Below are 25,427 nucleotides of genomic sequence, written 5' to 3'. Positions count from 1 at the left end.
TTATCGGAGTTGAGTGTAGGTTGGGCATTGCTCCAATTGGGCCTTGAGTTCCTGCAAAAATGTGAAACAGGGCACTGATAACAAGAGAAATAGCTCAGGGGTTGGTTCAGACACCCGTGACAAGGCGTCAGCAACTACATTCGAACTCCCAAAACGGTATTGAATGTTGTAGTCGTAGCCCATGAGGCGCGCGAGATACTTCTGTTGCTCAGGTGTTTGAATCACCTGAGTAAGAAGCTCTTTTAAGCTTCTATGGTCTGTGAGAATTGTGAAGCTCCGGCCAAGGAGGTACTGACGCCACCTCTTGACGGCGGCTGTGATTGCAAACAGTTCCCGGACGTAAGTAGAGGCCTGAAGAAGTTTTGGAGGAAACATTTTGCTGAAGTAGGCAACTGGGTGACCTTGTTGACTTAAAACTGCGCCCATACCCGTGCCTAACGCATCTGTCTCTACGGTGAAGGGAAGATTGAAATCCGGCAATCGTAGGACAGGGAAGGAAGTCAGCATCTGTTTGAGGGTAGTGAACGCGGCAACAGCGTCTGAAGTCCAATGAAAAATTTCTAATGTGAGAAGCTTGGTTAAAGGCGCAGCAATTGATGCATATCCACGAATGAATCTTCTATAAAATCCTGTAAGCCCCAAAAAACTGCGGAGTGCTCGCGCCGATCGTGGTTTCAGCCATTGTTGAATAGCCTGCACCTTAGCTAACACAGGTGCTACTCCTTGAGACGATACCACGTGACCGAGGTACTCAACTTGAGGTTGAGCGAAAGTACACTTTGAAAATTTCAAGACAAACTGCTCCTGCAATAACACCTGAAATGCTTGTTCTAAATGGGAAACGTGATCTTCAAGTGTAGCACTATAAATAAGGATGTCATCAAAAAATACAATTATAAATTGACGAAGGAAGGGGCGGAATATGGTATTCATGGTAGCTTGAAAGGAAGACGAGGCGTTACAAAGCCCGAAAGGCATCACTGTGAATTCAAAATGCCCATGATGGGTTCTGAAAGCTGTTTTGCTGATGTCTCCCTCCGACATTAGGATCTGGTGATACCCCTGGAGTAAGTCTAGTTTTGAAAACCAAGCTGCTCCTCCTAGATCGTCAAGTAATTCGTCTATTGTTGGTATCAGAAAATGATCCTTGATCGTTAGAGCATTGAGTGCTCGGTAATCAACACAGAACCCCCATGTTCCATCATGCTTGCGTACCAATAACACAAGGGATGAAAATGGGCTTGTACTGGGCCTGATGATTCCGGTTCGTAACATGGAACTGACCTGGGCTTCAATTTCGGCTTTTTGATAATGTGGGTACCTATATGGACGAACATTCACGGGTTCAGAATTAGGAACAAGGTGGATATGGTGGTCTGTGGGTCGTGAGGGTGGAAGAGTTTGAGAAGGTTGAAATAAGGCAGCAAATTTGGTCAATAAGAATTGAATGTCTGGGGGATAGGTGGGGGTGTTTGAGGGTGACTCGTGGGAAGTAACCGAGAGGAGGAAGCAAGCACTAGGATCAGAGGTTCGAACCAGACGTCGGGCTTGAGGAACCGACAATGGTTGAAGGGCAGAGGTGTCGTCACCTTGTAGTTCAATGGTACGGCCTTCATGCATGAACTTCATTGACAAAGTAGTGTAGTCTGTGAGGATGGGTCCCAGTGACCGCAACCACTGTACCCCAAGCACTACGTTCGCGCCACATAAGGGTAAGACATGGAGGTCAATGATGAAGTGAATTCCTTGAATGACTATTGAGACCGCGGTGCAGATTTGGTTGCAATGGAGGTACTGGCCATTACCAACCATGACCTTGAGGGGTGTGGTGTCACTAGGAAAGAGGCCCAATTCAGGAAGCATGGCATCTTGGATGAAATTATGGGTACTACCCCCATCCACCAAGATTAAAACCTGTTTTGAAGCCACGAAGCCTGAGAAACGGAGTGTTTCTGGTGCTAATGGACCCGTGAGAGAATGAAGATTGAGTTGGGCTTCATTCGGGTCAATCAGGTCAGGGGGTTCGGGTGAAAGGCCCAAAGGCGCAGCTTCTTCAGGAGAACGCTCCTCTTCATCCATAATTAGAAGGTTAACCCTAGCTTGACAGCGGTGGCCGCGATGATAGCGTTCATCGCATTTGAAGCAAAGGCCACGCTCCCTGCGAGAGGCCAGTTCGTCCGGTGTCAGGCGTTTCAGCGGTACCGGCGAGAGGGACTGTGCCGAGACGGTGCATGGTGATGGAGGAACAGAAATCGGGTTTTGTGGAATCATCGAGAAGGAGGGTGGTCGATTTCGGAAGGAGCGGCGGTTCTTAGCAAGTTTCTCTTCTTGCAAACGGGCAAGGCCCGCCGCCTGGACCAGCGTTAATGGTTGTAACGCTTGGACCTCGCGGCGGATGTCTGGATTCAGCCCCGAAACGAAACAACTGAGAAGAAAATGCGGAGGAAGACCCACCACGCGATTGGCGGTATCTTCGAACTCTGAAAGGTACGCTGCAACGGTGGTTCGCTGTGTTAATTTGAACAGGGTTCCGGTAGGGTCGTCATATTGGGAAGAGGCGAACCGGGTCTGGAGAGCATGAAGGAAACTTGCCCAGGTCGAGAGCTGACCGTTGCCGGCCATCCATTGGTACCAGGCCAAGGCACGTCCGTCCATGTAAAAGGACGCGATTGTCAAACGCTCTTGTTCAGGGGTATGGTGATATTCAAAAAACTGAGTAATTTTGAATATCCAGCCTAAGGGGTCCGTACCGTCAAATCGGGGAACATCAAGTTTGACGCGGGGTGGCTGGGAAGCAGAAGGTGACGGTGGTGGGTTATGGGGAGAAAAGGTGGGCGAGGAATCAGGGGATTTGGAGGTAGAAAGGGTGGTGATTAGGGTGTCCAATTTGTGAGTCATGGTTTGGAGGGTTTCACTAAGGCTCAGCTGATGGGTAGTCAATTTGGCAATGGCATCTTCTAGTCTGTCTGAGGAAGTTTTGGAACGATTGTCGGCCATGAGTACGAAACGAGAGCACCAAAATGTTATGATTGATCAAGGATCAATCACTGGACTTCGAGGGCCAGACCTCCCAAGCACGAAAATAAAGAAGATAAGTGTTTGATTCGAATTGTTCATCTGCCTTCTTTCATTAAATGGGTATTTATAATGGAATTACAATAACAGAATTTGTATTCTTGTGTGGGTAGGTCCTAACAGAAAGGGAATATTCTTAGTAATGGCAGACAAAGATCAAGGGCTATTCCCCTGATATCCAGCTCAGCAATTCCAGCTCATCGTGGCTCCTCTCAACGGTTGTTAACGGCTAATGAAGTCCTTCAGGTATGTAGGTGCTTTAATTTTCCTTTTGGGTCTCGTCTCTGAGTTGCTATCAACAGGTATCTAATGTTAATAGCAATCATAAGTTCATTTCTTTTTATCCTTGGTTGAGTTGATTGTGCCATTCAAGAGTTAATTAAGTATTTGTTTTTAGGATTCTGTTGGGACTGAGTTTAATCCAGATATTCTGAAGGTTTGTCATGAGTCTGCAGTGAATGCCTTGTATGGTGATCTCCCTAGACAATGCAAAACTTGTGGGCTCCGATTCAGAAGCCAAGAGGAACACAGTAGCCATATGGATTGGCATGTGACTAAGAATCGGATGTCTAAAAGCCATAAGCAGAAGCCCTCTCGTAAGTGATTTGTGAGTGTCAAGCTGTGGCTTAGTGGTGCAGAGGAATTGGGAACTGAAACAGTTCCACATTTTTTGGCAACAGAAACCATAGATTATGAAGAAAGGAAAGATCATGAAGAGGTTGCAGTGCCAGCTGAAGAGGACCCCTTAAAAACCGATTCATAAGGGGGTGGTCTACCCAGCTATTTAAGCACTTATCATGTTCATGAATTACCCGATGTGGGACTATTCTTAACACGCCCCCTCGAGCCAGGGCTGGCGGCACCCACCGGACAGAAGCAGAATATGGCTCTGATACCATATTAAATTTTATAGTGCAGTCAAGGCATCCGAAAGGTCCCCTTAAAAATCGGTTCATAAGGGGGTGGTCTACCCAGCTATATAATCACTTATCATGTTCATGAATTACCCGATGTGGGACTATTCTTAACAACAACAACAGCAGGCGTGGATAGGTCACAGTTAGGCCCCATAATTCATGCTAAATGCAGATCATGCTCTAATATGCAATATGCTGATGAAGAGGGTGCCAATGCAGATCATACTAAAGTTGACCAGTTTTGTGCATTGTAACTTGTGATTTTTCATTAGTGTATCTTAGAGTAGAGTTGAATCTTGCAATACCATGGCCATTCTGCCAAAGTCAAGTAGATGCATAGTTGGTACATTGTTAGCCCCTTGCATTTTTGTCCCCAAATCAAAACTATTGTTAGTGCATTGCTATTTTTGGGATGGGGTACAGGAGTTTAAACAATGCAGCGAGATGCTATCAGTTTGATCAGAAATGGTTATTCTTTCTACTAGTTAGCTGGTAATTGACATAGCACTTACTGTTTGTATTTTTATCAAATTATGCATAAATGAGAGCAGACTTCAAAGATACTTTATATCATTTTCTTCATATAAATTTGTTGCGCTAGCCATTTTTCTCCCTTCGCCCTTATTCGCTATTTTTAATTCCAATCATTTTGGTTTCTTAAAAGAATAAATAAGGATTAGCATAATTATCCAATTTTTGAATTAACTTGTTAATTCTTATAAGTTTATGGGTTCATTAATCTTGTGTGACTTGATTAGTATGTAAATTTTTTTTAATAGATTCTATAAACTCTTGAGTTTATCACAAGTCAACAAGTTTAAAAAATTAGATCAAAATGTAAATCATTTTTTATTTTTTCTACTTGTTTAATATTCAACATATCTTTATTTAATGTGTTGTTTTCTGATAAAAAATTCTTACCTTTAATAATATCAATCTTTTGTTCTCTAATAATATCACACCCTTATTTGGAATGATCTTATACTATTGCAAATTATTATCCAGTAATAATGCATTATTAAACTTGATTATTTAAATATTGTGAAATTTATAATTTATTATTTTATTTTATTATATTATTGAAATGTTTAATTGATATGTTATTTATAAATATTTTATTATTATTTTTATATGAAATGCACTCTTAAAAATTTACGAATTAAGTTCACGGGTCGAGATTATAAAACTTAACGGTTTACATAAATCCTCAGAGTTTGATAAACTTAAAAAAAATATTTTTAATAAAAAAAGTTTCAATGTTCTCAATCATCATACCGTTGCACAATAAATTTTAACCGTGAATTCTTTTTTGCGTTTTGATTATTGCACACTAATTTGATTGTTTTGCTGTCAAAAAACATAACCGTTACAATTTTAACATTAAAAGTTTTTTGCTATTACATTTTTTACCATTGCATATCAACATAAACCTCTCAAATTTATCATTCTTATTCTCATAAAATTCTTAATTACCTTTTTTTTTTATTTGTTTTCATCCAATCCAATGAAACCAAATCAAAATATTATATCATAGAAGGAAAGTTAAATTTAATCTTTTTAAACAAAGTTTCAAGTTAAGTCTTATAAATAAAAAAAATTTCAGTATAAATGACTAGTTAGATTCATTCATATAAATTAATTATTGATAAAATTAATAAATATTTCACATTAATATTCCAGTGTCCAATAAGTGAGAATCGAAGATTATTCTTCATACACATAATAAATTTCTTTTACACCCAAAATATGGATCTCTAATATGTGTCATTCGTGTTATTAGCATGACATCCTAACCAACTGAACTAATAGGTCTATTAAAAAATAATTAATGTTGATATATAATATTAAATTTTTAATATATATTTAATACACATATAAATTTATCTAATAAATTTTCTAACAATTTTGATATAATAATATATTATATTACGTATATAAATTTTTATGCGGACTTTTAAATACTGTACCTTTCATTATTAGATTCGATTACAGTAGAAGGAGAAGCTTCCTAATATTGTATCTAGGAAAAATCCAGGCGTTAAAGCATAGGAGTATATGATGAGAGAGTTAATTTGATTCCATCTATAATCTAAACCAGTGCCTTTTCGATCCCCGCAAAGAAAGTCTTAACTCAACAGTACATATTCAGAGATTTATTATTTACACTTTACATTTACAGCCCAAAATTTTCGGACTACCTGTCAAATATTGTCCTTCATGTACAGTACCTTCTCTTGCATTCTTTTACATCTGTCACTACTGCTTCATATCCTTTCGAAAATGTAAGAGTAATTATACATAAAATGAAAATATAATTATACATAAATAATTAAAATTGTTTTAATCATTTGTTTAAATTATATGACTGATGCGCGTGGACAGGCAACAGACAATGTAATCTAAGAAATTGTTTTTTGTATTATTAAATATATATATATATATATATATATATATATATATAATAAGTGATAGAATATGATAGAAGAAACAAATAAAGATAAAGAAAAATAATAAATGTTAATAAAATTTTAGAATAAAGGAGTGTTCATATAATTTATATACCTTATATTATAAATTGTTGAAATCTTTGTGTAGTTGTGTGTGCGTCTTTAACTTAAAAGTGGTCTAACTCTTTTTAATTTGCACCTTCGATTCTCATCAATGACCTTTAATACTATTTAACTCTTTAATTATAAAACTGGGAAAAACTAATGTTTTGGTGCAAGCAAATACTAAACTCTTTTTGTGCTCCTACCATCATCATTGCTGCATGGTGACAAACCTATACTATACATACCTAACTCTACACATTCTTATCTGGTGCATTAAAATTAACTTTTGCTAGAAGTATTTCTCTTTCTTCCTTGAATGAACATTGAAACACACGGCAACATGTCCTCTCTCAACACTATTACTGACCCAAGCTTTAGCAGGTTTTTGCTACTCATTCTCAATCACGTATCATATCTATTAAAATTAAATACTTAATCACCAAAGGCATGCAATGCTGATGAGCTGGCTCTTGTTACTCACCTTTGAAGACCTTTATCCTGTTATTCATGCATTTTGTGACCTTGTTCATTGATCAATAATCATATATATTACGAGTTTAGTGTGGATTTACTGTTCCCAATAAAATTATTTCATATTAATACTATGATCAGTAGAAAAATTAATTATTGTTTTTTGTAAAATGACTTCCTATCAATATCAATACCATAACCATGGTTTGTAAAAGAAATTATTGTGAGTTTAGTGCCTATATGAGAACTTTTGGCCGTGACATACCCATTGCCATTAATGAATTCTAAGAATTAGTTGAGTTTGGGATTTTCTTCAGGAGACAACTTCAACCCATCCTTTCTCACAAAGTACATGTATTACTTATTGTTACTGACCAGTCGGCTGGCTCCCTTCCTCATCTCTAGCATGGAAACGGGTTGTTGTGTACCAATTATGCAAGAGGAGAAGTCACATCACACTGACTGTAACTTTATGAGTGGTTTTCGTTGAAAATTCAATGCTTTTATTTATTTATTTCTCTAAAGCAAGTTATTTTCATGTTAGAAAGTCATGGGATTTTTTTTTTTTAAGGAAAAGAGCATTAAGGATAACTCCTCCCCGTATAAGTACTCTCCATTCATATAATAAGAAATCAAACCATATGTTATCATAATTCAATGCTCCTATTGGCTATTGCCACTATGGTCAATGCACCTTAGGGGCTGCAGATTTTCTTTAAAACTAAATTAAATTAAACTGAACCCGTTTAATAAATTAGTTTTTAATTAAAATTATTTTATGATTTGATAAAATACTTTAGTTTTTGGTGAACTATTTTAAACCACTCTTTACATTAATTTTGAAGAAAAAAGTTTTAAACTAATTTTTAAATTGCAAAAAGGTTTTTAAACAAATTTAGCTTAGTTTTCTAAATCTGTTTTTTTTTTTACGCATTTGGACTTAAAAAAACTGCCCATCCTATGTGCTATTAACCTTTGTCTACATTTTTTTGGAAACATATTTAATATATGGTTTAGAAAATATAAATAATACTACAATGTAACTAATTTGGCGGTTGAGTACACTTCAAAAAACTCTCATTCAACGTAGTGTGCATGGTTTGATTTTAAAAAAAAAATGAAACCAAATTGAACTACTTCTTTGGATAAGTTTATTAACCAAAATCATATTATTTTGTTTAAACCAATTCAAATTTTCATGAATCAGTTATAAACCGGTTTAAGTATAGAAATATTTTTAAAACGGTTTTGATAGCTAAATTGGGTTTGAGCCAATTTCTGAATGCAGAATCGATTTTAAACCAAAAAAACAAGGAGTATCATGCTGCCGCGCCAAAAAATCATTGCATAATGACCATAGTGCCTCCTTCATTAATTATATTCTCAGGCACAGTTGAATATGATAACTCTATTCTATTCTCTCCTCCATTCTTCTAAACCCTAAAAAAATACGTGGAAAATTTAACATAATGTATACTCCTAATTTATTTAATATTTTCTGTTTTTAAACTTTGATAAATACTTCAATACTTAGTTAAATTTACAAATTACTACTGATCTTTACCTTCAACATATTAATAAACAATTATTTATCATGTTGGTAGGTAAGTGGAGCACGTTATAATATCTTCCATTCTTCCGGAAACCCCAAGAACGATACATATCATAATAATTTTCAGTGGACACTGGACAGCCTTCTCTCACTGCTAAATTTATTTTAATAGTATCCCATCAACCAACGGTTTCTCCATTCTGCAGCCATCAAATATATTCTGCACTCTGCACATTTGATTCAGTCCATCACAGCAGAAGAAAAAAAAAAGGAAGAAATCCCAGAAGATCGAAGCTGTAAGCCAGCAAGGCAGCAACCATATTAATTAATTTTTAACCTTGCTTGCTATTAATTCTTTCCATCATTGATCCTTGCAGCAGGTACGTACGATATATTAATGCATTCTTTTTCTTTTATTTCGATGCATGATGTTTATGGTGCCAAAAAATATTGCCAGCGAAATTTTCTTCTTCCACGACAACGAGTAATTAATACAGCTAACAACTAAGATTGGAGCTGGGGCTGACCTGCGTAAATATAACTTCTTTTGGTGGCTATGTGGTGTAATGAAAATCTGACATCATAGTAAATTGTGCAGATAAAAGGGATCGAATCGAACACCTAGCTAAAGCTTGTGGTGCACATATATAGCCCGTACCTTGTAATATATCCCTGATCATGAAAATCATTACTAGTATATATATATATATAGCAGAGGGGTTGTTCCCTAAAATTACGGACGAGCTCACCTCAGTATCCCCCATAAAAGGACAAGCTCACCAGCGTTATATATGAAGAACCGAACCCAAAGGTAATGCTATATATCTTTCATCTGCTTAGATATTCCGAGGTTTTGTTTGGATTGATGAGTTAATAATAAAACAAGCTAATTAAAATGAATATATGTTAGTTGTTCTTGTTTCTTAGAATAAGATCATAAGATGAAATGAAATGTATTGAAACTTACACAAAGTATTTTACATTTCATTTCATCCAATAAGCTTATATTTCTCTTACTATATATATATATTTGGGGCTATGGAATATAATTAATAACTAACTGTTCACTAATATAATATATATATTGTCGCTAATGTCATTATTCATTCTCATGTGTCCTTTTTATTATGAGCTAATCATATCAGAGACAGTGTGAGGGAGAATAATATTATACTAAATGTAAATATATCTTTCTATCGAAATTCAAATTTTAGTTTATTATACTGTAAGAATTAATTTCTTCCATTGTACCCAACCCTTGTACCCAACTCTTGTTGAGCTGTTCACTAATATTTAGTAATAACTTTTACTTTTTCATTTGTTTCCCAAATAATGAAATGAATATTTTAGCTCACTTTCTTATAAAATATTTAAATAAAACTATAATAACTTTATCCCATACATTGTATTTTGTTGTATCATATGTTACTCATCAATCCATATATATTCAACTGTAACTAGAATGTTGATGTTTGGTAAGAAGAGAAAGATAATTTTTTTCTAAATTAATGAATATACATGTTTTATTTGCAAAATTTTTAAAATGAAATGAAATAAAATAAACTTGATCACGCAACATTTTAACAGTTATTTATTTCGATAATTATTTCAATTATCATAATTCAGAAATGAAAACTATTCCGTATCCTGTCTTAGAAATTAAAATCTTCTTTGTATCAAAGCATACCCTTAGAATTATATATAATAATAATAATAATAATAATAATAATAATAATAATAATTATTATTATTATTATTATTATTATTATTATTATGCAAACAACGTAGACTTGTGATAAAAAAAAAGTTATTTTTTATAGTAATAATGTATAAACCTTTTAGTGTATCAAATACTCTATCATCATCAATGAATAGGTCATTAGTTCAAATGATATTATGTTTGATTCTCTTAAATCAAATTTTGAATTCAAATTATGAATAATAAAAAAATATAATTAAGAAAAAAATCTTCACTGAAAATGACAAATCGAATTTTCTAACACATTATATCACATTTTTTATTCTTTATATTTCTCTGTTTAATTGTCGAATAGAATTTAGTATATCCATCCAACTTTTCCCTTATTTCCCCTTCTTTCTTCTTGTCTCACTTTGTTTACTTGCATAGTTCCATGCATGCGCACTTCCTAATACTATATAGATATTGATTCTTCTGATTGAACAAGTTTCTACGAAAAAAAGTTTCTCCCAAAACCATGAATAGGATCAAAGATGCAATATGTTTCGGACCACAACCGTTTGTCCTCTTTCCAATTATTGCCTGAACTTTCTGTGCAATTAGCAGTGCATCTACTATAGTAATTCGGGGTCATCTCTTTCTATTCGCAGAAGAGCTACCGACACTACTATATGTCCTTAGTCCTTCTTCCCACAACTTGCCATTAAAGGAGGCAAAAGCCAACCCTGCAATATTATCAGTGTTCCCAAAAAACGCCAACTTAATCAAGAAGATAGACTAGCTATTAGTGGCACATTACCGAAATGTGTAATTCAATTTAGTAAAAGAAGTTAGTTTCTTACACATGATAATTCATTCTGTAAAGGGATTCATATCTAATATAATATTGGACTACTGTATTGAGTAAAATTTCTTTCTGTAAAGATATTTTCGAAATGCAAAATAAAATAAATAATAATAATTGACTATTTACCATGCCGTTTCCAACGCTTGGAGATTGAAAAAAAATATTTTTTTTAATTTTTATTTTATTTTTTAAGTTTAGATAAATTGAGTATCGGAGACATGTTAGAATTAGGACAAAACCTCATTAGATTATCTAGCATGAGGCTTAAAGAAACTATTATAACAGTATTTAATTACTAAAGCATATCATTCTTAACTGGACCAATTGGGCATTTCATTAGATTCTTAATTTACCGATAGCTTTTCCAATATCACGGTATAACATTTCATAAATATGTTAAGTTTGAAAAAAAAAATATTTGGACAGTAGCAGGAGCTACATTAATTTGTGTATCGATCATGGCATTGAATCTTTTCTTGCAGTGGTAGGCCACACCTCATGAATATAACTATAAACACCACGCAACTTCTTTTTTTTTTACTGCAACACCACCCAACTTAAGGATGCTTTCTTTGCCTATTACAGTTTTTTTTTTCATTACTGATTGGTGTCACTGCTCCAAAGATAATTGGTTACAAATATATATATATATATAATTAAAGTATCACTTTCGTTTAAAATTATAGCTATGATAATAACACAAGGGAGTGTTTATATGGTACAATATGGTACAGTCTTATTTCATTTAATGATATTCTCAAAACGAAATTATACACTTTCATTTCGAAATAAATTATATTATCCATACAATATTTTCTTATATATCTTTTTAAACACTATTTTTTCTCTGTTTCTTCATTTCATCAAACATCTTATCCCTTCTTCTTTTTTTTTTTTGGTGGATCCCTTCTTTTCTTTCTATTTCTTTGTTTGTTGTAAAAAAACATGATAGAAAAATATTATACAAATATAATTTCCCTTTCAAGTTATGTCATTAATTATAATTAAGGTTCTGCATGATAATAATAAAAACTTTAAATACTCTTAATTAATCGAGAAAAACAATATATGTTCATTTAATTATGTTATATTCTTATTTTATTATATTGTTCTCTTAGTCGGCATTATTGAATTATTGGAATATAAGACAACATCACGAAGAACACAATTTGTCAAGATTGTGGAATCTATGACAAGCTTTGGCTTTATGGAACTTTGAAAAATGTTTATAGATGAAGTCGCAGCTAGGTGATCGACTTCAAGTTGAACATAGATCGACAAATCTTAACAAATTGTATTATGACAAGCACAAAAGTGGTTGTCTCAAACCTTCTCTTAACAAAAGAGTGGCCATTCCTAGCTTTCCAAACCCACCAAAGAGTGAACTAAAACTATTGAGCATAAAGACGAATTCCATATTTAACCTATATATAAGCAAGTTTAAAAGAGCTAGCTCATGCACGAAAAGTCGAAAACCATAACTCCCAAGCAACAATTACACCAGAAAGCAGTGCGGGCCTAAGTTCGCTCAAAACTCATAAAACGAAGCTATATGTGAAATTATGTTTAATTGTAACGATTTTCTCAAGCACATACGGAACATTAAAAGGAGAAGAAATTAATACAAGCCTAGAAGTCAACATTAGAAAACACTTGAAGAAAGTTTCTCCAAGTTTTCAGCACAATATATAGTTAAATGTCTACGCAAAAATTGAGATAGATAAAGAGAAATCCAGAGTTATTATTATGTTTATAGTCAAACAAGGTCAGATGGAACTACTTTCGCCTTCATTAGGGATAGTCAATGCCCGAACCTAACATCCTTCCTATATGGTGAAGTACTTTTCTAGCTACTTCGGCGCCTAAGAAATTCTAACATTACATATAGGACACTCTCTAAGGTGCGTTAATTGACTTGGTTCCCTTGTTCTGAACACTAAAGTTTGAACCACCTTCCATGCTCATCTTTCATCTTTCTCTTTGTTATTTCTGCATGTAGGACAAGAAAAAACAAAACAAAATTAGTGACTGAAATAATTTCTCTGTAATTTCTGTAAATTCATTACTAAAATTTTTGTGACTATATTATTAGTGAGGAAAAAACAATTTTCGTTATAAATTTGGTCGCTAATTGTTTTTAGGAAAACAGTACATGGCAACAACACTTACTATTTTTCAGCATTAAAAATCAAACGTATGTTAATTAAATTCAAGCAAATGAACATGAACATGTAAATTATAAAAGAAGGGTCATTACATCAATTTACTTACAATTATTGAGAGAGCTTAATTAGCACTTTAGTTGCCATCAAGCGACACTGCATCTCTGATCTTTTCAACTGTTCTCTTTATCAAACTGTTAACAGTTGTCACGGAACCAACAGAGATTTTCGAAGTCGGAGCTGAATCCACCAGTATCTGAAACGCAACTGTGAGAAGACAGCCTCCTCCGGATCCAGCCTCACATATGGGCCCGGGCCCTCCGTTCAGTCCAGGCCCATCAGGAAGAACAGCAAAGCCCGAAGGGAGCAGGGCCACATAATCTGGATTACCACCTCCCAACACAACATTTATGGCAGCTACATCAATAGGAGCATAAATCACAAATGAGCCTGTAGCATCAATGAAACTCTCTTGAAGTATCAGCATATTGTTCTGGCCCACATTCTGAGTCTACAAATTGCATTCACCAAACAGCATGTTAGACATATTTATAAGTAATGACATGTATAATTAAAGTGTATCTTTTTAATAGCATGCTAAAAAACAAGCAACTTACATTCACTCGAAGAAGAGAGACACAATTTCCATGGTCTCTCCCGTTAGCAATATGTGCAAGTTCGTTCACTTGAGCCCCGGTTGACAGAATGTCCCACTGTAATTAAATTCAACAAGATGTTTAAAAATTTGAAGAAAGAAAAATAGCTACCGATTCAGCTTCCCTCCAAGGCCAAGGAGGAATCAAAACTATATATAAATTAGATGAGAAATTAAATGCTAGCAATATGATACTTTCATCATCTATATTTCTAAGAAGTTTTAGTAAAGATACTAAATATTGTATTATGAATATAGGGTGATGTATGTAAGCATTGAAATCTGATACATTACTACCTGATTTCTTGTGTTTTCTGATCTAAGAAACTCAAAAACTCTCCTTGCAGGAACTGGGAGCCAGAGAGAAGTTGCAGCACTGAGCACTATACCAGGAGGTCTGCCTGGATCATCAACGCTCTTTCTGGTCATGACCCTAACATCTTCAAGACCACTTGGTAGTGGTGTCCAGGCATTTGCAGTTGAAGCACCAACGCCAGTACAAAAGCTCAATACCATTCTTTCAGCCAGCTTCATCATGCTTTTCCGACTCTCGTGACTTGTTATCACTGCATACATACATACATATAAGCATTCAAAGTCACACTGATTAATTAAGTCATTTTAATTAACACAATCTTAATTAAAAATGAAATGATAACAAAAAATAAAAATTGAAGCAAGATGATGAGATGTCACATATATACCACAAAGTGCCCCTTGGGGTATGTTGGTGGCCATTGCACTAGCAAGACGTTCGCATGTCCTATCTATTGCTGCAACCCAACGTTTAGCTCCAAACGCAAGGGTAGAATCAACCAAATTTTTGTAAAGATTATGCACCTCGCTGTCGTCCACCTCTACATGTTCAACCCATATGACCTGAAGAAAACAATTGATTAATTAATGGTTAAAATAAAGTTTTCTCAATCGGGAAGTAATTAATTATGTACCCATTGTAGAATGAAGTTGATAATTGAAATATGACCTTTGAGTAACCATTTGGCAATTCTTGAATTATGCAACCAGAGGGTCGTCTTCGAATTTTTGTGATTGCACCAGGTCGCAGATGATCCATTGAAAAATCAACCACCGCCCACGATTGTCCTTGGTGCTTCTTACAGAACCTGATGAAATAGTTGTCACGAGTAGGAACAAGGGGTGAAGGAACCTGAAACTCAGCTGACATCTGAAACACCAAATTCAATTCTAATTATTAGATGATATATTAATTTAATTTTCTTCAGTTTAATCAATTCTCACGAGAGGTGAGAAATTAACTGGGTCGATCGAGTAGAATTAGAAATTAAAACGAAATTAATAAATTAAACTTTGCGTACCACTTGGCAGGCACCATCGTATCTTATAGTTTCTCCAGTTGACAGCACTTCGTGTGTTACCGCCCTTGAAACGATGCCGCAAAACATGTTTGACCATTGATTCTGAAAATCATCATCAACAGCATCAAAGTCAGTCAACCAGGTTAATATATACTGTATGATTCTCAAAATTGTCGAAACCTAACATTTTTATTTTGACAATAATTATATTTTATTCAAATACATGTTATAACAAATTTAAAGGCTAACAATAATACAATAAATATTGATTACATTATAAATTAATTAAAGACATTAAAAAAATAAAATGTAAGAAATAATTAAATTTTATTTAATATACACTATCATATTCAAATCTTAATTTTTTTTTAAAATATTGTATATAAATTTTACATGTAAATCTATTGTACTTAATATTATTACAATAATGTCTTACCTTCCATAAAAATGAATATACAAAGAAGAAGAGTGAAAAACATACTAGCAATAAATAACATGATGGTAAAACAAAGTTGGGAACAGTAATACTCACGACATCCATAAGCATCTCAACGAGTTTCATATGATGCATGATAACTATGGCTGTTTGCCTAGAAGATTCGGTTCTTGCGCCCAAGAGTGTTGGACCTATGCCCCTAGGGAAAACCCTCAGGTATTCATCTTCATTTACAACTTCACTGCCGTAGTTGCCAGGGACCCACAAAGGATCTCCAGACAGAGACAACCGGTTGATTTCCTCTATTGCCACCAGACCAATCTCCCCAATTAAAGTTTTATCAAAACAAGAAAAAAGGGGGAGTTCCCTAAGAGGATCATTGCCACCATATATTTCCCCAACCATGGCTGCAGGTTGTGCTTGTGCTACAGCTACATAGTTGTTGTTCTTGTTGTTGTTACCAACTCCCAGATCTAGCGAGCGCGAAGGCATCTGGTTTTGAGATGGCATGTTACAGTACGAATTGCTTCCAGATTTTCCAGCATGCTTGGCCGCAGGTCCTGACATACTAGCAATCTGAAATATAAAAAGTAAAAACAAAATATGAAAAAAAAAAGAGGTTATTTAGTTTGTTCAAGCAAAACGTAGTAAACCAAGATTTGAATCCTCGTTTAGAAGACCGTCTTCATTGAGGACAGTCTCCAAAATAGGATACCTTTGAAGAAAAAACAAACATGCTTTGTGTGGGTGGTGGTTTACCTCCTCTTTTAATCGTGCATTCTCGATCCTCAACTGCTGCTCGTCAAAGGACATCTCTCCAAGAGCAGTAGGGCCTCCACAGCTAGGGCATAAAGCATTAGCTAGTGCATTCCTGTACCTACGGTTTTCTGCTCGAAGCTTGTCATTTTCAACCCTCAGAAGATTGTTTTCATATCGTTCTTGTTGCGTCTGTATACATGATCAAAGAATATCATTACATAATGGCGCAACATGTAGTATTCGATTACGATATATTTAAGACAAGATAAAGTATACTTCAATCTTGTTTTTTTAAAGTGTGGAAAAAATGGTAGTGAGAATAATTAATACTGGTTAGAGTGCTAGTGACATATATATTTAGGATTTCGTACGAGTAGATAGAGATGGATTGAAATTATTTCTACAGTGATAAATGCTCACTTCAAAATGAGGATATTAGAATTGAAACAAGAGAGATACAAAGAAAAAAGAATTAAAGAGAAAAAGTGACATGTGTAATAAGTGACGTGATGAAAAAACACAAAAAAAAGATTAAAAAAAACAAAAGTAAAAATAAGATAAAAGACAAAGCAAGTGTATGTTTAGCATTTTCTTTGCTTTTCTTCTTTAAATTTTGTTTTTGTCCCGAAATGAATATGGTCCCCAGTCATATCAGACAGTGATTAAATTGAACTCCTTGAATAAAAATTGAATGACTCATAGTCTAATGCATATTTTATGTATGAAACACAAAATCTGAGTTGTCTAAATCTTTTAAGGAACAGTTCTGATCTGTTGACCGGATGATATATTGCTTAAAAAAATTGACTGTAGAAAATCTAGATCCTTCTCATTTGTTAAGTATTTTCTAATTAAAAATTAATATTTTATTAAAAATAATATTTTTGTTTGTTAAAGTATTGTTTTTTTAATTGAATATATATATGTGTGTGTGTGTGATAAATGAATATGATGGGAAAAAAGAGATAAAAATAAATAAACTTTGCAGGGAAAAAAACCAAAGAAAAAATAAATATGCCATAAAAATAATTTTTTCTTAATTAGAAAAACAGGAAAGACAGATATAAGGTAATTATCCTTAAGCAAACAAACTTATGGTGCTATTTGTCTATCGTTACAGAGGCTTTTTCTCCTTAATTTACCTACCTTCACTTGGGTGCGCTTGTTTTGGAACCAAAACTTGATTTGCAAAGGCTCCAATCCGAGCTCGCGACCAAGCGCTTTCCTTTGCTTTTCATCAGGGTGAGGGCAACCCTTGAAGAAACTGACAAACAAGACAAGAGTTCATCAAAAACATAGCCAAGTAGTTATTTAATTATATGAAAACTAAGCAAGTGCAGTAATAAATATAGTATATTTTTTCCTTCTTATTTTATTAATTAGATAAAAAGGAATTAATGGTGAATTGGAATATTTCTAACAAAACTAATAATAAACTAATAAAAAAAATTATCGGAACATAGACCCTTACGATTCCATCTCCGAAATTTGGTGGTGTGTGTGGCGGGTGTGGCGCCTCCTTTTGAATCCTTCTTCGAGATCTTGGTCGTCGTCACCGGAAGCAGGAGCTTCCATGGTGGTTTCTTTGTTCGAAGGTTCCTGTTCCTCACGGTTCCTTCCCGAATTATTCTCCGAGGATGTTCTCTGTAATGACATCTCCATCAAGCACTGTGGTTGTTGCTGCTGTTGTTGTTGAGAATTGAACGCGTTTGTGTTCTGACTGTTATACACTGCCGCAATCCTTGTGTTCCAAAAGCCACGCTCTCATTCTTCAATCTGCATGCAAGATAAAAAAAAAAAAAAGTGAAAATTAAACACTAAACATGCGACACACAATTTACACAAAAGGATAGTACCAATAAAATGTTTTATTTTGATTTTTAACAATGAAAAACACACCATGCAGCCTTAGTCTTGCACGCAAAAGAGATATCGGGGATGGCCAAAAATAAAATAAATAAATAAATAAATAAAACAAGTGGTTTGGCAAAAGCCTTTCTCACAAAAAAGCCAAGAAGGGTCTCATTTGGAAGCTTTTATTTTTCAAAAATCCCTGTGATAACAAACCACACTGGTTGGGAGTAGCAACCTCTCTAATGTAAAAATTCGGATATGGAGGAAAAGAAAAAAAGTTCCATACACATAATGATGGAGTATATAAACAAGGAATAAATTAAAGAGCTTTACCAAAAATCTTTTATAAATAGTATGAGAATGTTAGTTTAATGTTCGTACAATAATGTACTATGTGTTTAATTAAGAAAAAGCAAGCAAGAGATTAAAGAGAGAGGAAGAGCTCACCAGATTTTGATCAGACTTGGATGATGGGTGTAGGGAGATTTTTTTTTCCGACCACTACCACTTTTACAATCCCAAAGCTGATCAAAGCCTTTCTTCTCACTCTCCTTGTAGCAAAGTTCTGTGCTCTTATCCTCCTCTTTATAGCATCTCTTGAGATTTAGGTGCGTTTTTAATTTGGCCCTGAAATTCTGCTGAAACTACGCTGGAGAAGAGGGGGAGAGAGAGAGAGAGAGAGAGAAAGAGTTGGTACCAAAAACTCTCTGGATCTGTTCCAGAACTACGAACGGAGTTAATAAGGTTCTTTAAAGTGGGCCTTGATGTCTTTTGTTTGTGCTTAACCTTAATCTCTCTCTTACATGCAGAAAAAAATACAATATATTTATTATTTTTTAGACATTAGTAGTAAATGAGAATTCAGAGAGGACAAAATAGAAAAAGGGTTGACATAGTGTGAAGACTTGACAGTGGTTACAAGAAAAGGAGAAAAAAAAGGGATTGAAATTGAAACGCATACTGAGTAAGTGAAATCGAGGTGTGTGCATCTCTCTCTCTCTCTAAATCCAAAGTAACCGAAACATGACTTGTATATATTCAAGTCAAAAGCTGAGGTAATAATGTGCGTTAAAAAAAAATAAATAGAAAAAAGCACAGAAAAAGGTTACTTGAGGGTTGATGAAGGAACTAGCTAGCTCATAAACCGTTTATGTGGTCACCCAAAGAAACTTGTGGGTGGGAACTAAGGAACCGAAGGAGTTGTTTTAGGACAATGGTGACTAAGACCAAAACCACATACTGGTATAAGGGTAGGGTTCAAGTGGAGGAACCAAGAAGTGGGGCAAAAAGAGACAAAAAAAGAAAAAGAAAAAAAAAAGTTTGGGGTGGTGATGACGAAAGAGAGAAGAGAAAAGAAGAGGGTGTGAAGAGTGAAGTTATTGCTGAGCGTATTGAGCGGGTGTAACTGCATTAATGGAGTGACGAATGACATAAATATAGAGAGAGAATATTACTATATATCTTCTTTGTTCAAATTTTATTTGTATGGTGTGGGGAACTGAATCTTTGTTTCTTAATTCATCCGTCTCAAACCTTCATCTTTGTTTCTTAATTCATCCGTCTCAAACCTTCAACACTAGACAGCATTTGCATTGCAGGGTGTGGGTTCTGCTGTGCATTTACCATGTTTGTTTTGTGAAAACGTTTTTTTTTCTTCTTATGGTCAGATTATTTGTAAAATTTGAAAAAGTCAATAACTGGTCAAATTAAATAATTAAGCATATGAATATTTTTATTTAGTAATACTAGTTTTTTTATTCAAAAAATTGTTCAGTATTAAAAGTTTGAAGATAAGAATCATTATTTAATATAAAATTTTAGTAATTTGAATTTAAACTTAAATTCTATGAATATCAATCAATTGAAAATTATGATAAGAAATTTGATTTTTTATATAGTTATTGTAAAAGACAACTAAACTGTTATATATGTTAATTTGTTATTGGATGACAAGATATTGTTAGTACATTACTATATATTTACTCTAATGATTTTAGATATGCTATATATTACAAAAAAAAATCGGCAAACATAATATGAGATTTCTATTTTATATGTTATTGGTTGAATATTAAATAAAAAATAAAGATGGTTGAGAACATATATTAATTATGCGTTCTATATGATGTGAATGATAACTAAGCTGTTTCCCTACTCCTCTAAAAAAGAAGCTTTTTCCCTACTAATTTAAAATTTATATAAAATAGAAATATTTGTATCAAATTACAATTATAAAAAAACTTTAAAATCAATTTAAAAAACTTAAATAGGCATATTAAAAAATTAAAATATTTTAAAAAATTAAAAGTAGTTCTTTACAAGAAAAAGTAGCAGACAAATCTATATTCTATAAAACGAGAAAGTTACATGTGCAATAATTGTTTTAAAAAAATTATATTAATAAAATAATTGCATTCAATTAATTAGTCTAAATATCATCCAAAGAAATATATTCGTATCTTTTTTAAAGTATTATCTAAAAAAATAATGGTTAAAACTATGATTATTTATTTTGAAACTCAAACTACGTACCGCATATATTCCTTTTGTTAAATTAACTTGTTTAACTTTTCTTTCATTAGGACGGTAGTGGGTCCCACCACAGTCCTGTATGTATTATGTTTATCAGAAATTATGAAAGACTTATTACTTATCCATATCAAATCTAGGCTAAGCTTTTTTTTATTGTATAATAAGAATTATTATTATTATTACTATTATTATTATTATATTATTGCTGTATCAAATTTAAAATATAGTATTTTGAAATTATATACTTATTATATATTTAAAGATTTAATCACATTAACTTACATGTAAGTATAGGTCTTTTTTTAGTAAGTATAGGTCCTAATCCATTTAAAACCTTTAAAAGGTTAAGAAATTCAGCTAATTAAGTAGGATATATGAATTATTATATATTCTTTGACATAATTTTTGTCTTTCATTCTTATCAATAAAAAAAAACTTTAAAAGATCATTGAGCAAACTTTTGATTAGATATAAGAACAAGTTAAAGTTTTAAAAAGGCCAAACTATACTTGAAAGATGTTCTATGCCAAATAAATATATTAGATATGGGTCTTAAATTTGGGAGACAAGTTAAACTCAAGCCTTATATAATATAGTTTAACACAATTCTTATGAGTTTTACTTATGTATATACATCATTAATTAATTTTTTTATTACTTAATTTTATTTTAAAACTCGGCATTGAATATGCACCACAAGCATTCACTTCAAACAAAGGGTTCTTAAGGGTCATGGCTAATACCAAAAGTTAGAGAGGTCATTTTCTAGTTTCATTGTTAGTACATCTTCCAATGTCAAAAACTTTAAGATGATATTCCATGCAGGAAAATCTTTTGATTTTTGGCTATGAATAAATCACCATTCGTCATGTATTTTCTAGATATACACTACTGTAGAAAATAAAATAAAATTAGTGACAAAATAATACATATGTAATTTTTTTAAGGAATTTGTCACTAAAATTTAGTTACCCAAAATTAGCAAGGAAAAAATAATTTATCATCACTAAATTTGGTCATTAATTAATTAATTTTTAGTAGTGATAAAAAGGCACCCAAAACTTATTGTTGCCTTCTAGAACCTCCCAAACAAACTGCCTCAATAAAACCACTTTGCGATACCTAACTATATGCATGCCCAATATCATTTCATCCTTTGTTGCCATTAATATCACGTTGACGATATTTTAATGCTGCCCTTTTGTAACTATTACCCAATATCCCCATACATATAATTATTGTTGTGGGTTACCTGACAATCATGTGTAGAATTAGGGTTTGCATGTTAACTCGCATCCTCTGCATGCAATGCGCACCTTCCTGTTGTCTCTATTTGAATTCTTCAGCGCCAAAATATATTCCTTTGCCTTCTTTAATTTAAGCAATATTTGATTGCATGTCCATAGAGTTTGCAACATTTACATAGTAGGTGAAGTCCTTCACATTCAACATTAAGCCAATGATTTCAAAACCAAAGTCTTCCCACCACCTACTAACTTAAGTTAATCCTCATGCGTGCACACCCTGATGAGGCTCCTTCTAGACTATTTTTTATTTATTTTTGTACAAAAAATCTATTATTACTATTTTATTTTTGTTCATTTTTCTTTGTCTTTATATAGAATTTGTTCTTGCTGAGTTCCGACGAGATCCAACTAAGCTACCTAGTCCTCTTCTTGTCAGTGAAATCTCTTTGATCTCCAATGCTGAAATAGGAGGAGATACTTGCAAAAAAAACTTCGCCAAACAAATCGGTGATACACATGTCATATCTATTTTGAGTCATATACGAGTCATATCTTTTATTGAGTCTTCTCTTATCTCATAATCAATATAAAACTAATCACTCACACTTGAATTTCCAACGCCTACTTTAACTTGAACACAGTTAGAAACATCTTTTGAAGGTAAAACAAATAAGCAAAATCAATTTTTTTCAATAAGAGAATCAAATTTCTTACACCTTAACTATAGAAAATTCTATGCTATATTAAAATGATTTTTATCACTAACACCCCTTTCAATAATCATCCTCTATTTACAACGCGTTCTTACACACGTTGATATTTTCTTTCACAATCACCACAATTATTACTATACCGGCCGGTCGAGGCATTCCTAGCTATTTTAGACATAAATGTTGCAATACAAATTGGGAAAATAGTATTCATGTAGTATAGTAAGATAAGAATCAGATAGATGTTAATTTGGTTCCTACTCGGCTACTGAGTTGCTGTATACTGTAGTAGTGGATGTAGAAATGACCTAATGATCATTTATTGTAGAAATGACCTAATGATCATTTATTGCATGTCATGCTGCAGGCCCACTAAATAATTCTCTAAGCATTAGATGGATGAGGTATGAGGGAACTGATTAATGTTGTAATGGAAAACCATCCAAAATAAATTATTTGGTTGAGCAATTTAATTAATGTTCTCCAATTGTGTGCTTCGTTTTAGGTATGCATGTCTCCCATTCATTGACATGATCGTGTAACCAACACATGCGAAAATAGTACTACAAAATAGAGAATTTTGGTGTGAAGTGAGCTACTAGTATATATCCGGTAAGACTATAGAATCTTGTTCATTTTGAAAAACACTCGTGATAATTACTAAAAATATTTGATTGAGATAGGTGAATCTAGACAATTATTCCATCTCTTCACTTATTTAGGACTTTAATTGTGTCTTTTTGTTGTTAAATTATTGATATTGTAGTTTTTCTCTTTTATTATCATTTTGGTAGATTGCACATATTCATGGATGGAATATTTTGTAGGAAATTTGAAATGGATTGAAATGTAACTTGGAGCAAGAGTTGTGAAAACTTGAAGTGGCAAGTGTGCTCAAGCTAGGAAATGAGGGGTTAAGCTGTAGTGCTCTTTTTGGATAGATGCAATAAAGCTACAGAGGATAAATCAATTTAAGCTAATAAACTTTTGACTTAAGCTGAATTAGGATAGAAGTACAAAATTGTAGTTATAGAATTTGCTTGAATCCAAAAAATTTTGCTTAACCAGATCTTCCCTAAAGTCTAGATTTTTTGGGTTGTATAAATAGATTTCGGTTCCATTTGTGGGTATCACGTTTTAAGCTTGAAAAACAATCACTTTGTCTAAGTTTCTTTCTTCCATTTTCTTCCTTCCATTTTGCTTTTGGATGCTACTTATGGAGAAGAGTAGTTAAATCCTCCATTGTTGGGGTTAGACAATATATAAACCTTATACTCTCATGTATTTCTTTTTGAAATCTTGTTATATATTCATTTTGTTCTTCAATGTTAACTTTTCTACTTTCATGTTTTATGCTTGTTATGGATTGATCACCCATAATTTTATTTTTAGATGAAATTACTATTAATTAGAAAATATTTTCTTTATCTTGAACTGTGGTAAAATGTCAATTAAATCTTAGAGCTGGGAATAATAGAATGAGAATTAATAGTTATCTTTGGGTCATTGAACTTAAAACAAGTTCCTTTGTTAAATGTGCAAGGAATTACCATTTAATGGAAAAACTTAAGTCTTTTCACCTAATGAATTAGGAATTAGAATACTATTTTTGAACTATGACCGATATTAATATTAAATCTCAAGTTAAATATCATGTTTTAGTGTAAAGAGAGTTTGATCGAATGAAATTTAACTCTGACAACCTTTGTCATTTGAATTTCATATCATTTTATTATGTGTTTATAAAAAATATTGTAACTTGTAGTCTTGTTTTAATTTATCTTTAATTTTTAATGTTATGTTCAAATCATCATTATTTATTTATTAATTTAGATAGTAAAAATTTGTAATGTTAGTTAAGTATCGTGCAAGTCATCGTGAGAACCATAACTCTTATTGTATATTACTTGACCATTTGGTAGTTTGTCAATGAATCAACAACTCACCAAATGATGGTTATCTATCATTTGTCAATTCAATGAAGTTGGAGTATATTCTCTAAACCTTCCTTCAACTCATTCTTGCATCCAAATCCCTTTGAATTATTTATTTATGCAACTGCAACTGAATCAGTGAGGCTCACCATATATCAGAATGTTTAATGTGGTTAGCCCTGAATTCCAATAATGTAGCCTGATGCCGGCATTGGAACAACCATTAATGAGAACGCAAATTGTCGCATCCAAATTTGTTCACCAATTTCTTCTTAATACATGGCTGCTCCACATGGTAGCTTTAATATAGCTTTATAAATATTGTCTCCACAATTCTATGCATTAATCTACCCATGCTTCAATTAATTTTATGCACTTTTGAGAGGGAAATCCTTGGAAGAATCTCTAGGGATGGGATATATTTCTATTTTAGCTTCTGACTTCAATAGTGTAGTTATGCATTTATATTTCAACGAACCATATTCTGGTACTCAACTTCAATGCTTTGTAATTGCAGAACATAGCTCTTAAATATGTAAATCAAAGGGTCCACCTTGTAAATTGAGTAGGTGCTTCAACATCAATTTTAAACCTATCATTTTTTTATCATTAATTTGATGTGCAGATTCAGCAGAACGTAAACGTAACCAAAAAACGAGCTTCACAAATTTTTTTTTCAGTTACTTCG

At 33.2% G+C, this 25,427-nt stretch overlaps 2 protein-coding genes across 2 annotated transcripts; both read right to left on the bottom strand.

The window, feature by feature from the left end:
• Positions 1–2,997, bottom strand: LOC114402121. Its single transcript, XM_028364646.1, has one exon. The coding sequence runs from the start codon at positions 2,995–2,997 to the stop codon at positions 1–3; it is 2,997 nt and encodes a 998-aa protein (XP_028220447.1).
• A 9,827-nt stretch (positions 2,998–12,824) lies between these two features.
• Positions 12,825–19,032, bottom strand: LOC114402376 (homeobox-leucine zipper protein MERISTEM L1-like). The gene is made up of 12 exons (XM_028364914.1): positions 18,764–19,032; positions 17,934–18,238; positions 17,609–17,726; positions 16,463–16,651; positions 15,800–16,279; positions 15,268–15,369; positions 14,916–15,116; positions 14,635–14,809; positions 14,228–14,496; positions 13,893–13,988; positions 13,385–13,786; positions 12,825–13,102 (listed from the first exon to the last, which is right to left on the bottom strand). Exons 2-11 carry the CDS (start codon positions 18,122–18,124, stop codon positions 13,412–13,414), a joined length of 2,196 nt encoding a protein of 731 aa, XP_028220715.1. The 5' UTR covers positions 18,125–18,238; positions 18,764–19,032; the 3' UTR covers positions 12,825–13,102; positions 13,385–13,411.
• Positions 19,033–25,427: the final 6,395 nt, after the last annotated feature.

The sequence above is a fragment of the Glycine soja genome, chromosome 20 (genome assembly GCF_004193775.1).
Source record: "Glycine soja cultivar W05 chromosome 20, ASM419377v2, whole genome shotgun sequence".
NCBI classification, from domain to species: Eukaryota; Viridiplantae; Streptophyta; class Magnoliopsida; order Fabales; family Fabaceae; genus Glycine; species Glycine soja.
This window is presented reverse-complemented; position numbering and strand designations above follow the sequence as displayed.

What these genes read in the sequence shown, in the direction of transcription:
- LOC114402121 (XM_028364646.1), bottom strand. Translation starts at nt 2,997, where the DNA reads ATGGCCGACAATCGTTCCAAAACTTCCTCAGACAGACTAGAAGATGCC.
- LOC114402376 (XM_028364914.1), bottom strand. Translation starts at nt 18,124, where the DNA reads ATGGAGATGTCATTACAGAGAACATCCTCGGAGAATAATTCGGGAAGG. An exon ending in CAAATTTCGGAGATGGAATC is followed by an intron (nt 17,727 to 17,933) that starts GTAAGGGTCTAT and finishes CTTGTTTGTCAG; the next exon opens with TTTCTTCAAGGGTTGCCCTC. An exon ending in TCTCTCTTCTTCGAGTGAAT is followed by an intron (nt 13,787 to 13,892) that starts GTAAGTTGCTTG and finishes TGCAATTTGTAG; the next exon opens with ACTCAGAATGTGGGCCAGAA.